The 17,339-nt window shown below is 39.9% G+C and overlaps 1 protein-coding gene across 1 annotated transcript in view; it reads left to right on the plus strand.

Annotated features, from left to right (window-relative positions):
* Positions 1 to 17,339, plus strand: part of slit1b (slit homolog 1b (Drosophila)) — a 74,255-nt gene that overhangs the window by 16,516 nt on the left and 40,400 nt on the right. The window contains exons 3-7 of the mRNA XM_020639640.3: positions 187 to 258; positions 366 to 437; positions 15,725 to 15,796; positions 16,411 to 16,482; positions 16,848 to 16,919. Of these exons, the coding sequence (XP_020495296.2) occupies positions 187 to 258; positions 366 to 437; positions 15,725 to 15,796; positions 16,411 to 16,482; positions 16,848 to 16,919 (360 nt within the window). The remainder of the gene's footprint in view (positions 1 to 186; positions 259 to 365; positions 438 to 15,724; positions 15,797 to 16,410; positions 16,483 to 16,847; positions 16,920 to 17,339) is intronic.

The following is a 17,339-nucleotide window of genomic DNA, read 5'->3' on the forward strand; positions in this document are numbered from 1 at the left end:
GCTAACCTTGGAACAATCTGAGCACCTTAAAATAGCTAGCTAGTGGTTGTTCAGCTCTTTTAATAAAAATAATGTATGATGAATACTGATAAATATTGAGCAGAGTCAGTTGAAAGTTCGCTGTAGCTTGTATTATTTACTGCAAACACATGCACATTGACAGTATTTCTTTCCTTTTTATTGCAGTCATCTGATGGAAAACCAGATCAGTATCATTGAGAGAGGAACGTTTGATGAGCTGAAGGAGCTGGAGAGACTGTGAGAGACAATCACACACATATGTACACTTTGCATGAGAGAATGAGGCTTACATTTCCACTTTAATGACATACATGACATTTTCATTTTTAATTTTGTCCTTCCAGGCGCCTCAACAAAAACCGTCTCAGCCAGATTCCAGAGCTGCTGTTTCAGAAGAATGAAGCCCTGTCTCGACTGTGAGTACTGTCTACCAAAGCTCTGTAACGTTCTGTCTTCTACTTTAAAGCTGACATTTGAATCATGTCTTTGTAACCCTACTCCATCTGTTCCACATGAAGTGTTTTTTTCATGTGCAAAAACAGCATGTTGGACAAACTATGGTTATAGTGTGTATGGGTGTCACAGGTCCTGAATCCGGGTCAGGAGCTGTTGATAGCTGACACATAAAATCATATGACGGGTGTTGAGAAGGATTTCTGATCTTTTGCCTTCAGCTCAAGTCGATCCATATTTCAGTGCACAACGTCTGGTCTGCTGAAGTGTATGTATTGTCCATGCACAGCCCTAGTTACTCTCCAGACATGGTGTATCCTTATTTTTCACATTTTTTTTTAACTCTTTCTGTGCAAACTACAGCATACAATTTAAAAAATGAAATGTTGGCGGTCCAAAGCTGTAATTTTTTTTTTCTCCATTTTATATGTGTGACAAACTTAAGCACAAAGATGTCTTTGTGCAGCTCAAAAATGTCATGTTTGTTGAATAATGTCTAATGTTAAAAAATATCTTCCTTTGATCCACTGATGAAATAGAACTGGATACCACTTAGCACTCAACTGTGTACCTTCCTTTCATACCCCAACACTGTAGAATAATACATTTTGACTGTATTTTAGCTAATACTTGTCAATGGATATTTACAATCGCTGATATTTGTTCAGTTTTAAGCAATAAACCACATAAACAGAAGAGCAACAGAGACATTTGCTGCAGCTTCATTGGCTGTGTGGCTGCTTCTCTTTGGATCAAAAATTGACCCATTTTTCTCACCTAGAAAACACCGCAAATAGTCTCCCCTCGGACAGCAGACGCAACACAAATCACTCACAGACTCCCACAGGAGCAGTGAGCCCATCCTAGCTTTAATTTGATGCGCACACACAGAAAAACACACAAACAGAGCTTCTTTTTTTGTTTAATAACCGAGACTTGGACACAGTTGGTTACTATGCGGCTAATTATGTCACACGCACGCACGCACGCACGCACACACACACACACGCACACACACACACAGCTCTGAAGTCTTTGTGTGTTTGTAGTGAAGGATAGGGAAGGTGTCTACTACTGCCTGGAGACGCCTGGATACACGTACACAAAAACACTGCAGGACCGAGAGAAAGCAAAGCAATCACAGCAGAGCTATCTAATTAACTTTTTTTTCCATGACTGATTTATGGCATTAATGACAAGGGTGAGCTTTTTCTTCACCTGTGTGAGTGTGTTTGTGTATGATGTTTGACACAGACACTCTCACTTTTCCTCTTTTCCTCTGAGCACAGAGGGTGAGAGAGTGAAGAGGAAAACAGCCATGAAAAATATAGCTTATTACAGAAGGAAGGTGTGTGTGTGTGTGTGCGTGCGTGCGTGTGCGTGTGTGAAGGTGGGATAGACACATTCATGAGCAGTAAATAGGAAAAGAAAATGTGTTTGTGTGTGTGTGTCAGTTGGACTGTGGCTATGTGTGTCCGTCCTGATTATTTGCTTTTTGCCTTTTTGGCAATTTCACACTATGTCTCCCATCAGGGAAAGCCAAGATGGGACTTGGCGTGTTCGATCAATCGGCACATACACACACACACACACACACAAACACACACTTGCACACATCCATAAAAATGGCACACACAAACACACACGGTGCAAAGCCATTAGCACTTCCTCCAGCAGGAGTCATTCATTTCCTCCTGCTGTGTTGATGGACTCTCTAAAGCCTGATATCCCTTGGAAACACAAACACACACACACACACACACACACACACGCACACACACACACACACACGCACACACTCATCTGCTTCTTGATTTGTGTGAATTTCCTTCCCTTGCTTAATTGCCTTCCTTAAATTAGTCACCTCTTGTATCCATTGCTTTCTCCACATTTTCACTCCTCCTCCCTTGAACGGGTTCTTTTGTTCCTCTTTGGTATTCAGGGTTTTGATGTTCTGATTTTGCAATATTATTCATTAAACAAAACATTATTTTGCTGTTTATCTCAGACAGGTGATAAACAGCATTCCAAGTCAAGATAAGATAAAGATGAACTAAGTGAGAGTGATTTTGTGTTGTCTACATGTGTTTGCTTGTGCACAACATGGGTTTTTTGTGCTGTTACCTCTAGCTGCTTGGCCTTTATTCCAGGAGTGAACAGCTGAAGTCAGGTGATGTCGTTTAAAGGACGATTGGTCAGTCGGAGTTGAGCAGTCGGTGGAGAAAATAGGATAAAACAAACGCAGGAAATACATACCGGAATTCCCCTTTAGAAAAATGGAAAATTGAAACACTAACCTCAATCCAAATAAACTCAAGTCTGAGTGGACTGCTGATGAAATGCAGTCTGAATAGATTTGAGTCCAGAGAAGCAGTCATGTTACTTCTGTTTATTTATAAACCGTTTGGGGCTAATGCATGTGTTACCTGATCCACCTCTGAACCAGTTGGCATACCTCTGATTAAAACAAATCGATCTGAACCGCCACATTCAACACTTTCATCACAAAGTTCTTGTCAGCTTTGCAGGAATCTTTTTGACTCCTGCAGTATTACATTTGCTCCAAAAATGCAATGTTTGTTCATTTAGAACTACAGTATTATAAAGTACTAAATAATGCTCTTTAACTTTCCATGTTGTGTGTCATATAGGAGGCTTTATTCTCCATTTCAATACTTCCTGCAGCAGTGATGCTCACAACAACCGCTCAGACCATCAAATAAAAAAAGCAAGTCAAGTACAAAAAGCCAGATTAAGTAACAATGTCATGGTTGATGGTGAGTGGTTCATCAATCAGTCCCTTTTTATTTATATAGCTCCAAATCCCCAAAACATTTATCTCATGACAGATTAGGTCTAGACCCTTCTCTTTGTGATACATTTCCATAGACATTACAATATCTCTCCACTGGCTTCCCAGGTGTTGTGTATGTGTATGTTGATGTTTGTTCTTTATTTTTTAGCTTGTGTCATTGCCTGTGTTTCTTTTATCTACTTTGTAAAGCACTTTGTGACATCTGCTCATGAAAGGTGCTATATAAAAAAAGAAACTATTGAGCAGGTGCTAGAAAGAATACAAATAAGCCCTTTTTGAGAAAGCTTAAAACAGTCCCTAAAAAAACTACCATATGTATAGTGAGATGCCAAAGGTTGACAATGCTTCATAATGAGAAAAATAGTGATAAGTACCTGTCAGACAATTGTGGGATTACTACAAATAAGTTGTGCATAACTTTTTTTAGATTATATCAATGTGTGTTTAAGGTTAAATGCAAAGTTGGTAATTTTCTCCAGATACGCTTTTTAAGATTTTGGTTAAAATTGTTTTTAGGTCCTGACAGAAATTAAAAGTAAATGTGCTCTTAAAAATGAACAAAGAAAATCCGTCATCTGCAGCAGCTGGAAGCATATCAAAACTTTGACCAATGTCTGCCACGAGGTACCAATATGATGGACATATCAGGCCTCCCTCTCTCTTGCTCGTTCTTTACCCCTTGGGTGCACTAGCCCTCACTTAAAGCGCAGGGTTTTTTGTTGTTGTTTTTTTTTTTATGTATTACGATCAAGTTTAGTGTTTACTTGCTGCTGAATAAGACATGGGACGACATAGTTTCTAGAGAATGCAAATGATGAGCTGAGGTCTGCACCCTGCATGTGAGTGAGGGGCGTGGCATTTGAAGGAGCAAAGAGGGGAGGGGGTGGATGTAGACAGAGTACTAAGGGAATGGTACTTTCAAAATCATGCTAGATTTGGAAATGAACAACCATGCCTTTAATGTGTCACATCACGGCTTGGACTTACAGAAATGTTGACACTGGATTTCGTGTTTAATATGATCTTATTCTTAACTAGTTATCTTAATTTATTTCTGAACGTTGTCATAAAAAAGTTCTCAGTGATGGCGAAGCTTCTACAGTCAGGTTACTCACAGTCATCCCAGCTCTCTCCTTCAGTCTTTGCTCGATTGTCTTCCTCCCATTAGCCCTCTTTCTGCCTCTCTTTCCTTGATACCCTCATCTTGCGGCCTCATCCACTTCTCTTGATTCCTTCACTCTCATCTCTCACTCTCCAGTCTTTTGTTGGCTATGAGTGGTTGTGAGAAGACTTTGCTCCACACCCAGTAACAGTCCTTTGTGTGTCCTGGTGATATCCAGAGGCAGCCTGAATGTGTATGTGTGTGTGTGTGCACGCTTGAACCATGCCCCCTCCCAGCACCTCCCTTTAGCCCAGGGGAACCCAAGAATTATGGGAGTGTAGCTTGATGTGTCTCTCACTCACTCATTTTATGCTCACCTTGACCTGGAGGTGAACTGTGTGGTTAGCCAGTGGAAACAGAGCTCCAGCAGGAAGGATGGGATGGAATTTACACCTTCAGACACTTCAGCAGAGAAGTGCTAATTCATGTAAACTCTGGGCTTCAGAAGGGGATAACCAGAGACCGATGTATAAAAAGTACATGCAGGTTGAAAATACAGAAGTGCATTGCTTCCATTCTCCAAATTCTTTAATAATGACATACAATACAAAGCCAGTTTTTTCAATCGCTAATTTGGCATTCAAGTTGATATTTCAGTTAACATGCTTTTGGTGGCACTTTGATTACCAGGCTAGCACAAGGGTTAGCCGTGCTCAGTGTTTTCTTCCCCCATGGCGCTCTCAAACTCAACCAACCTCTGATCCACACATGGTCACTTCTGTGTCCCTTAAAGCAAAATGGCATTGACCTGAATTCCAAACCTTTGGGTTCTAGTAGTCCACAAATATGTGGGTGTTGTAAAGTTGGAAATCATCTTAAAAAGTAAACACCACTTTAAAGCAAGATTCCCTTATAAAACATGTTTCCATGGTGAGTAAAGTCTTCACAAATCTTAACACAAGCCTTCCTGGTTAAAGGTGCTTTTCTGCCACTAGTAGTGCTATGGAGCTGTTGCTATGAGCAGAGTGGAGTCTTCATCGTATCTCATAAAAATGCACCAGCACGAAAGGGATGTCATACCCCAAATATAGTATGCAACAAAAGGGAAGGAAAATAGAAGACCGAAATCTTGCAAGAATGTGTGTAAAGGGCAGGTTTTAAAATATGTAAATGTGGCACATTTTTTAATTTGTAAGACAATACATTCAACATGTTTGTCAGGCCAAAAGTCTGTGAGAATACATTCAAAGTAAATGTCAAAAAAAGATTATGAGAAATAACGAATACACAAAATGATTGTATAAAAGTGTGTGTATGATTTATTCTCTGTCTTTACGTGTTTGTTCTGCAGTTAGCGTAACTTTCCGATCAGTCACTCTGAGAGTTTCTCTCATTAGGCAGAAAAGCAGAGCTGTCCTCATTAGTGCACTTGATTGGCATTTGAGCATGGCTAATTAACGGTGTGAGGCTAACAGAGGTGGTGAAGTCAGAGTGTGACCCCGCTGTTTAGCCGACTAATTTACCGAGAGGGAGGAAGCGCACACTGAGGCGATACGTCTGTGTGTGTGATTATTTGCCGGTATTTGCATTTGTGCGCTATAATTGTCTTTTTCTGCGTGTCTGTTGGTCTGCTTGCATTTGTAAACGTGATCATTCCACTGATTTGTATCAGTAGAGCAAAGTAGGACGGGTTTTTGGGTGAGACAATTTATCATGGATGTGTGTGCGCATTATGAAAGACATTGAGGCAAAATAACTGTTGGTGTTTTGGACATGCATTCATTAAATTTCCGTTTGCCAGTGTGTAACGTAGTTTTGCATTCATGCAGCTCCAATCATTTTGATGTTCAATGCTCAGGCACTGGTTTAGTTTCGATGGTTGCCCACTAGTACTTCAATGGTAAAGTGATATTAAAACCTTTTCAAATAAATATAAAGCATATTATTCTTATAGCTAGGCCAGCCATCATATGAGATTTTTTGACTTGTAGTTGAGCCCTACAAGAAGTTTATGTTCACTCCATTAGATGCTGGGCAGGTGTAGAGTGGTTTAATCAGAGTCTGTTTATCCTTTGCAAAAGATGTTTTTCCTTCAGTGAGTTCATTAAAGCTCCTTCAGTGAGTGACCAGTCATGCCTCAGTGTTCTACTGAATGCCTGAGAAGGTCCTTTGTTCCACCAGCAGTCTGATATTTTAATGAACATTTTTAGCTATGGCTCTGAGTCACAGCTCTACATTATGTCTCAAATGGTTTCAATTGTCGATATTGTTTGTTTTGTGTCAATTAACCAAGTGGCCAACAAGTTTCCCCGCCGGAGATTAATAACGTTTTTGAATCAAATCTAAAATCTGCCGGGTGCAGCTGTGATTTTTTTTATGTAAGAGCTCATATTAAATGTGCCACCAACAAATAAAGAGCTGAAAGATGCTGAAAAGCTCCACAAAGCTGTAGAGATTATTATTATTTCTTCTTTATTTCGAACAATTAAAAAATAATGGAAACCCAAGATGGAAATCCATAAGATCTCTTAACAACACTACTAGCCATTGGACTGTGTTAAACAAAGTGTATTGTGTATCCAGAACATATTTTACAAGATCATATTATTATTGCTGCCTTGAAATGAATGAGACATATATCTCGTGGTTAATACAGTATGCTTTTAAATGCATGGGGCTAGAATAGAATTACTTTATTGATCCCAAATTGGGAAGTTGTGGTGTTACAGCAGCAGGTTATCAAAGCAAATAAAAAAATACAAGAATAGATACATAAATAAGCACTTAGAATATAAAAAATAAGAATAGGAAGAGATTTATACATCAAGGATTTAACTTAACATTCCTACTGGTTTAAAAAAAGAAAAGAAAAAGAAAATACAACATTTATTCAGGCTTGTCAACTGAATGTAAAAATACTTGCTGGAGGTAAGAGATGTAAGTTTGAATAAACAGTGATGACAGTGGTAAATGTGCAATAACAATATAGGGGGTTATCCAGAGCTGTGCAAATCCGTGGCTATGCAATCAAATATATATATGTTAAAGTGCAGGAGTGTAGATACGTTATCAGTTGAAACTATTCACTATAATGGTGAGCAGTCAGACATGTCGTTAACTTAAATGTAAGGATAGTGTGTCAATTTTACAAGTAGCATGAGCAGAACAGATTACATTATGGAGAGACAGATATTATCATGATGATGACAGTTCTCTGCTCGCATGAAGGGAGCTGTTGTACAGAGTTATGGCCTTTGGTAGGAAAGATTTCTTGTATCTGTCCTTGTGACAGCGGAGTTGTATCAGTCTGTTGGAGAAGCTGCTCCACTGTTTGTCCAGTAGGGTGTGCAGAGGGTGATCAGGATTATCCATAATGGATAACAGTTTGTTAAGAGTCCTCCTCTCTGTCACCGCTACCAAAGAGTCCAGCTTGCAGCCTGTCACAGAGCAGGCCTTCTTGATGAGTTTGTCCAGTCTCTTAGTGTCACCAGCTCCAATGCTGCTCCCCCAGCAGACCACAGCAGAGAACAGTGCACTGGCCACAACAGACTGATAGAAGATCTCCAACATCTTGCATCTGCTCATCCCCTTCTTGTACACAGCCTGAGTGTTGGCCTTCCAGTTCAGTCTGTTGTCTATGTTGACACCCAGGTACTTGTACTTCTCCGCCACAGACACATCCTCTCCCAGGATGCACAGTGGTAGTGGTAGCGCTGTTTTCTCCCCTCTGAAGTCGATCACCATCTCCCTTGTCTTGTCCAAGTTCAGAATCAGGTGATTTCTTCCTGTCCACTCCACAAAGTTATCCACCAGCACTCTGTACTCCCCCTGGGAGTAAACAAAAACATCTAAATTTGCCATCAACTTATGCCAAAGCCAAATTCATCTTTCTTAGCCTCACAAGCCTCAGTAAACACAAGATTTAACTCTGAAGTTAATCTTAGCTTTAAGAAAGGTTGGATTTACAAATATGTTGCATTTGGACAAGTCAACACAACAGTAAGGCAACAGTAAGTTTCCGAAGTATTTCTACGCTCAAACTTGACATACTAAACACACTCAACAGGAATTCAGATGGAAATTGTCCAGAAGATAGGTCAGCATGTGTTCAGTCCATTTGCAGATGGATACATTCCAATATTTATGTTAACAACAGTGCTCAAATGAGTCATCACAGAAAACACAGGAGCTCTGTCTTTTCCCAGAATTTGAGTTTTTGGTCATAGCCGGGACCCTGGGATGCTTCCTGCTGTTTGTGGTAACAGCTTCAGTCTGCAAAACAGGATCTGTTGAAATAGAACGGACCGTCACTCTCTCTACAAAAGCCTCCTCTGCTGTTATTCTGTGTCTGCATACCGAGCGTGTTAGTAGGAGGTTCTGTCAGGAGCAGGGATTTTTCCTGTCATGTCTATCCAAAGTAAAGAGGACTCAGTGAGAGCATGATGGGTAAAAAAAACATACATGACTGTTCAAGTAGAGACATGTATTAGTGAGATACAGTCAATCACATTCAACTCTAACATCTTGGCTGTTTCTCAGATGGAGAGTGTAAAGGTGGCAGTTCTCAACACTAGAATACTCCTGAAGGCAGAGTCACTGTGTATGAATGTTTGTGAATAATAAGCGTATCAGTGGTCTTGCATGGAACATAATTAGTGTATGAATGTGTGGGCTAAAAGGTGAAAGTGAAATGTTCTTTAAACACACTTTGAGAGTTCAGTCCATTTATCCAACCTGTTGTTCTCTTCCCAATCCTTTGAGGATTGTTCAATAAAGCGCTCAGCTTCACTGTGATTGGATAAAAGAAGATAAAATAAATAAAAAAGTTTGGAAGTTAAGAAGCAAGGTATGGAAGGTAAGATATAGCAAAGAACAATGGGTTTGTGATACATGATTGGGTTAAACAAATGACAGAGCAACAGGAAGTAGAAATGGCTGATTGGTTTAGGACCCACAGGATCTTGAACACCTGGGTTAAAATCTTGTGTTTGTCGACCCAACCATTCCCATAAGTTTAACTCGCATACATTTACCAAGTGCTGTTGTTATTCTCAATAGCAACATAAAAGTTTGTCAAGTTCTTTTTAAGTTTGTGTGAGCGTGTATGTGTGTTTGTTGTTGCCTAACTGCTTGGGTTGTGTTGAGTTACAGGGGCCAGCCTCTGCAAGTTGTGTGTGAGGCTAATATTTCTAGCATGTGTGCAGTTTGTTTGCGTGTTGGTGCCGAGTGTGTGAGAATGTTTTAGTGTTTTTTTCATGCAGTGTTCTGTGTGTGAACTCCCAGCCTGAAGCTCTGTGGTCAACTCAAACGAAAGGGAAATGAGAGAAAATGAACGACTGTAAAAAGTAAAAGATGATTTTCTCTCACCCCATTCTTCTCTTTTCCCTTTTTTTTTTTTAACGTCAAACTGTGTGTGTTTTTTTTTTGTTTTTTTTAAACTTAGTTTTAAATTGACTTTAATGATAGATCAAAGAGAAAGGTTGAAAAGCACAGCGGACATGTTTGAAATGGTTTTGAGGTGAGTCTAATGAATTCCTCTCTAGTTCACACACATTTTGTATTCCTGATTAATGTGTCATTATTTCCACGCAAGTGTGTGCATGCATGTGTGTGTTTGTGTGTACTTGCATTGGTTGTGATTGTGTGTGTGTGTGTGTGTGTGTGTGTGTGTGTGTGTGTGTGTGTGTGTGTGTCTTTTCAGGGTCATCCTCTCTTCCAGTGGTTTCCTGGTTGACCACTGTTGTCTGCTTTCTGCTGCTGCACCAGTCCAATTATTGACTTGGTTTTGTTCTTCACATCTGGTTTTAACTTTAGTTTCTCTTTTCAGTCTTTTGGGTCTTTGACTTTTATTTCACAACGTCTCTCCTTTCCCTTTCATTCTTCTCATCGTCTTTCCTCCTCTGACTGATTCGTTGTGAAGGTGATAACTTATTTAAGTCATTTGTCTTGTGTGTGTTTGTGTGTGTCAGATTGAGGAGGGGGCCAGACTATTACAATGAAATATTAACCGTGTTGTTGCTCAGAATCTGTCTGCTGACCTGCCTTGATGGGGGTCAGACATGAAACTCTGAGTTTTGATTTTTAAGGGTGATTCAGTGAGGCGTGTGCAGGAGAAAATGGTCACTCAGACACACAATATGTTCCTTAGTGTTGCTGGTTAATTATACACAACCTTTAAAAATGTGACAATAGCATCACAGAAGCTTCACTGGCTTCATGTTTTATTTATTTTTCCTAGTTTTTCATTAGAAACAGATTGGTTGACAGCTGGTCAGGAAGATGCGAGGGTTGAAAACAAAGTTAAGTTGCACTAAAAGCAAACAGCTTTGTGACATCAGTGTTCTTTGTCCTCTTTGTGCGCTGAGTGATGCTCAAAACGTAAATCTATAAACCATCAGACTCGTACGAGATTGGGCATGTTAATGGAGTATGGCCATAAGCTAAACTATAACCACATGCGCAATAGAACATAGGACTAGCTACTTTTTCATATTTTTTATGATCATAGGTTTTGAAAATCCCTGGAGGTTCTATCTTCTCTCTGTTTTATTCCAGACAGGTAGAGCAACAAATAGTTTCTTATCTGTATAAGCAGTAAAGAGTCCCATCTAACAGGACTTAGAAACACTGCATTCACCTGCTACATTGTTTCTTCATTTTTTGTTTTTTTCTTTCGTTTTTGGTCTTTTAATGCCTTTATTTAGAGATAGGACTGTGGATATCAAATCAAATCAGCAAGCAGTCTAAAAAAGCGTCATCACTTTTATTCGGTTCCTTTTCCGACGTTAGGGGATTTGAACTAGAATTTTCATAATCAGGAACATTTCTTTTCTTTTTTTCTGACACTACATGAAAGCATGGTTAGTTCCTTTTTTTTTGAAAGATTGCAGACGTTTTCAAACCATTTATTACTCTTGTTTGAATACCTTTTAATACATGTAAATATTTTGTTTAACAAGTAATGCTTACAGTAAATCAGGATTTGATCGGTTATTCCTCTCTGTCGCTGTTGGACTTCTTTCTGATGAACAGATAACATCAATTTCTAAAACAGATAATAAAAAAAACTAAATGAAATGGTGAGCACCGGAAAGTTCACCGACTGGATCATTGGTTAAAAGTAGAAGTCACATTCCTTGACTGAATCTAACCCGTGTTTGACCTCTTACTGGGAGTGATGGATACACAGAGAGGTGATCAGTAGACGAGGGGCAGGGACCAAGTGGGAAAGTTTACCTTTCTCACCCTCCATTGTGAGCAGGGAGCGAGGGATAGAGGGAAGAGGAGGATATTGCATCGACAGGAGAGACGGTGGAACAATGAGAGGATGAAGAGGAGGGAGGAAGGGCCCAACTGACAACAGAACAGATCAGTAAATGAAAGGAGGAGAGAGAGAGAGATAGAGAGCAAAGGTTATGAGACTACCTACTGTCCACACACACATTCTCTCCTTCTCTCTCTCTCTCACACACACACACCGTACACACACGTCCAGCTGTGACCAGTCTGTGTTTCCCTCCAGTAAACATCATATCCAGCCTGCTGGTGTCCCAGCAACAGATATCTTGACAACCTGATGGGAAAGCATCTTTAATATACTGTGTGTGTGTGTGTGTGTGTGTGTGTGTGTGTGTGTGTGTGTGTGTGTGCGTGTGCGTGCGTGCGTGCGTGTGTTCGTGTGTGTGCGGTTGTGTGCGGTTGTGTGTGTAGACTGGAAAGTATTTGAATGTATAAATAAACATAAAAGTAATAACATGTATAACTACATTTGTTGTAGCCTGATACAACAGTTTTAATAATACTTTATGAAAAAACATGCACAGTTTATCATTCATAGTTTTTATGTGTTTTTGTGTGCGTCTTGGCTAGTGAAAAAATCACCTTAAATGTTTTTTTTTGGTCTAACAAGGGGTTGATGTGAATCAATCTGTTTTTGTCTGTCTGTCTATGATTAGATTAAGACTAAAAACTTGAATAAGATAACATTGGCTCTTCAAAACAAACAATAGACACATTCTGAGTTTGTTCTTCAATTTCAGTTCAGTGTCACACCACCAACTCGGTAACAAACAAGAAATGCTAGCTGCCATCAGCTGAGTGTGGCTGTTTGTCTGTCTCTACATGTCAGCTCTGTGATTGACTGGCAAACAGTCGAGGATGTACCGCGCCTCTCGCCCAATGGCAGCTGGGATCAGCTCCAGTCCCCCCCACTACCCCGAACTGGAAATAGCTGTATAGATAATGGATGGATCGATGTCCCGATGTTCACAAAAGTTTCCAGCATACAAATGTTCTTTCTGAGACTTCAAAACATGCATAAGATGTTTCATACATCACACTTGAAATCACATCTTTTTTTATGCTTTGTTATTGTTCTGTTAAATCGCTGAAACTTTCACTCCGTGTTTCCTGAAAAGAGCCGGGCCAATACTTCAAAACCACACACTGCTGTGTTGGCAGTGGTCTGTTTGCCGAGCTCTGTTCTATTTATCCTCCTCCGTCTTGCAAATAAATGAATAATTATTAGACGCAGAACCTAAAATCCTTTAATAACATTGTTTTTCTGCTGCTCATATTCATGAGTGGATATCAAGCTTACTGGACATGAACAGAGAGGGACACACATTGAAAGGTAATCGGTTAATTTGGTTCACTGGCGCTGAACTCGTTCTGAAGCGAAGCAGAAAAAACTGGATGTGCAACTGGACTTCTCTTCCCTCATCTGTCTCCTTCTATTAGGCCTGAAGTCCCTTCTCTGTCTCTTTTTCTGCTCCAACTCATCTCATATATTGTTGATTGCTCATTTCTTTTTTGTTTCTCTAACTCCTCTTGCTGTTGGTCTATTTCACCTATTTTCCTCCTAATTTTCTTTTTTCTGTGTTCTATGAACGTGTCTGTCTTTTCCTCCTGTTCTCACATTCTATATCCCTCATCACCTCCTGTGCTTGTTTCATGTCATAGTCACCACAGAGCTTTATGCTTCAACGTCTCCTTGATACCTCTGGTTTCATCACAGACCTCAGACAGTGTCAGGCTAAGTTCAAGTTAGTTTGCTGTCTTTTTTTTCTCCTGCTGATGTATTTTATTTCAAGCTGTCTTGCTTCTTCTTACCACTGACCTCACCGTAAGACTTCCTCTGGTTTGGCCACACAGAAGAGATCGCTGGTGTACCACTGAAATGTTGACAGCAGCAGAGCTGTAACAGACAAAGTGTAGCGACTGATCGGAGACGGATTGTTTACACTGACTACAGACGTCGTTTGACACCTTAGAAGAGTTTAAGACTCACTATATATAGAAAATGAAAATATTGGGTCGATCAAAAATTGACAGACACTTTTTTTTTCTCAATTTCCTCAAAATGAGAAATGTTTTAGAACTCAATGATGGTGTTTTATTACCAACACTAGTCCTTGTATGGTCCTAAACCTCAACATGTTGTCGTACAAAGATCACAATCTTAATCTTTACCTCTCACACCTGTACATGGCAGGGTCATCAGTATGAGCAGGACTCTTATAGTACATATAAGAAGGGAACGCAGCCAACATGATGGAATCCATTAGGATAGACAAGTGGTAACCTTGGATGATGAAAAGTGAAGCCAATGTGCAAGTGCAAAAAACTGCAGTTTCTTGAATATTAGGGTGAGGCTGGCTTCAAAAGCCAAGGAATCCCCATTAGTTTAAAGTAACATTTTACAGTCAAAATACACATATACGTAGCAAGGCGTGTTGATTGGCTTTGTCTGCAGAGATTGTTGCAGATAGTGACATGAAGATCAGTTATTATGGTGACATTAGTGTTGGCATCACAACACTACATTTGACCTCTCTTTGCTTCTTTAGTCTACTATAACAGATCAAATCAGCCATTACAATAGAACCTCATTCTGTAGGAAACATGTTGAGAAACAAGCTTATTCACTATCCAAGGAATTAGCCACATATGTTGACTATTTGATAACTTTCTGTTTTCCAACCCCAGTCCATATTTCTTATTGGGCTTACTGAATTGTGGCATGGCCCCTTGATTTGCTCATTATTTGGACTCAGTCCATTCAGCTCACAGGCCACTGACTTTTGACCATTAACACAACTTCTGCGTTTCAGACTGTTGAGATGCTGAGAAACTAACATAGCAGAATTTTTGGCTATTTTTGCCTTTATAAGATAGGACAGCTGAGGAGGGACAGGAAGTGTTGGGAGAAGAGAGTAGGGGATGACATGCAGCAAAAGGCTGAGGTGGGATTCAAACCTACAGCTGTTGCGATGAGGACTATAGTCTCCGTACATGGGGTGGGCGTCATGACCACTAGGATATTGGCTATTACTCATCATTAAGTAAAATAGATAGTTCCTTATGTTAGAATTACTGCATTCACAATGCTAATTCAAGTAGGACGTTATTTGCACAACAACAACAACTGATAAAAAAGTTACAAAAGTATTGCATCATACATGTACAATGATCCCCTCTGAAGGTGTAACCTCCCAAGTGTGTTTGCTTTTGCATTGGCAACAGACAAATCCTACTTTACAACCCTTTCTTTTTCTGCAGAAAACACAGAAGGTTCAGGCTCGGTCCAATATTCTGCTGTGTGAATATTATCATTATGAGGCTGGTTTTGAAACAGCAGCCTCTATTTTATCAGCAGTGGAGGTCTGAGACAGTAAGTGGGTGTTTCCTCCTCTGTCAGCCTCTCTGGTTTGACCCTGACTTTAATGGAGTGTGTCTGAGGTCCTCCAGGGCAGCCAGTGATGATGTACATCCTCCTCTGTGGCCAATCTGAGACAAACACACACAGACAGACAGAAACACAAACATAACTTATCCTCTTAGATTCTCCTCTGTCCGTTTGGTTTTTGTTGTCTCTTTATTCAAAAACCCCTCTCCTGTTGTTTTTTTTTGTAGGAATCCGTCTCTTTACTCTTCCTTCATTTTTGCCTGTTATTGCTCACGTTACCCTCTCTTATCTTAGAAATCTGGTTGCCCCAGATCCCTGCAGGCTTGAGGAAGGAATTGCATTTAGATAAAGGGAAAATGGTATTTACATTGGTATGAACAGGATTATTAATAGTGCGCATCAGCCTGGGTAAAGGCTGCAGGATGACCCAGTGTTTCCAGTACTATAGATATTTGGATGATGGCCAGAACAATCTAACATTAAAGAATAATCTTAACATGAAAATTAGACACTCATGAGGATCACTCTTCTTCACGTGGTTAGAGTGCATAGTGTTGTTTTGGTTCCAGTTCACAACTTCTACTGTCTACACTGAATTTATTTTTCTCTACATCATCAGGTCCCTCTCTGTTTTCTTGTTTTCCAGGGATTTGAGTGAAAATTTCATCCAAGCGGTCCCAAGGAGAGCCTTTAGAGGAGCCGTGGATCTCAAAAACCTGTGTGTGAAGTATACATACACACACACACACACACACACACACACACACACACACACACACACACACACACACACACACACACGCTCCCCTTCAGAAGTTGTTTTATTGTTATTTTAAGTATCATCATCTAAACTTCTTTGATTACTTTGATTATATAGTTGTTGTCGTCTCTTAATCGGAAGACCGAGGGTTTGATCCCCAGCTCCTGCAGCCACATGTCTGATGTGTCCTTGGGCAAGATCAGCTACCATTAAGAAGATACTTCTCATTTACAGGACAGGATCAGCAAAGAGATTTATTATAATCCAGCTCTGTCCACAGGAGTGCTAAATCGCGCTGAACCAAGCACCAGACCTGGAGGGACAGAGCCTTTTCCATCGCTGCCCCCTCCCTCTGGAACTCACTCCCCAAACATATTCAAGACTGCACTGAACCATCCACATTCAAATCATTACTCACCTTTTTAGAAAATAACAATTAAATTACAGTTTTTTACAGGAGCTTTAACTAAAGCTGTGTGAAAAGAATTTGTATAAAATGCTGAATCTAGCTGATTTGAATGACTGAAAACATTGATTATAAATCATTGGTGTTGTATTGTTTTCATCAACAGACAGCTGGATAAAAACCACATCAGCTGTATAGAGGAGGGGGCCTTTAGAGCTCTGCGATCTCTGGAAGTACTGTGAGTATTCTGAAAGATCCATTTCATCCAGACATATTTCAGATAGGTTGTTTGTATTCTCTTGGTCTATGAATATATTGCAATATCTCTTGCTTTAAGACTTTGAATCTTGTTTTTTTTGTGTAACAACAGAATTCTAATTTCATGGTTTTATTCTAATTCCTGTATCTCTCTCTCTCTTTTCTCTCCTTTTTTTCTTTCTTTCCTTCTTTCTTTACCCTTTTCTCTTCACTCTTCACCCTTTGTTATTATAACTTCTCTGTGCCTCCTTCTACTCTTCTCACTCCCTCTTATTGTACACATTTAATCCCTCACTCTCTCTCCTTTCCACTTTTCTTTATTTTTTTCCCTCTTTGCTCTTCTAGCACACTAAACAATAACAACATCAGCAGTATTCCAGTCTCCAGTTTCAACCACATGCCAAAGCTGCGCACCTTGTGAGTCCTGCACTTCATTATACTACTTCAATATACAAACAGAACCTCAAACAGATCAAAACAATGGCACAGCCAGATACTTAAATCATATTTTTAATCACTTTTGTCTTCCTCCCCTTTTTATTGTGTCACTCCCTTTATTCTTTTATTCTTTTATTTTGCCTTTCATCTTATTTTTGGTAAAATTCCCTTTTCCTGCTCAACTTCCTTCGTTCCCTTTCACTCACTTTGTTGATTCCTTCCAACTGTTCATTTTCCCCCTCATACTCTCCTTACCTTTTTTTGTCCCCTTTACCACCCTCCTTCATAACCTTCCCTTGCTCTTTCACTTTCTTCTCTTCTTTCGTTCAACTCTCCCCTCCTTCAACTCTGTTTTCACTTTATTCTCCTTCCCTCCTTCACTTTTCCCACCTCCGACCT

The sequence above is a fragment of the Labrus bergylta genome, chromosome 1 (assembly GCF_963930695.1).
Source record: "Labrus bergylta chromosome 1, fLabBer1.1, whole genome shotgun sequence".
Classification (NCBI taxonomy): domain Eukaryota; kingdom Metazoa; phylum Chordata; class Actinopteri; order Labriformes; family Labridae; genus Labrus; species Labrus bergylta.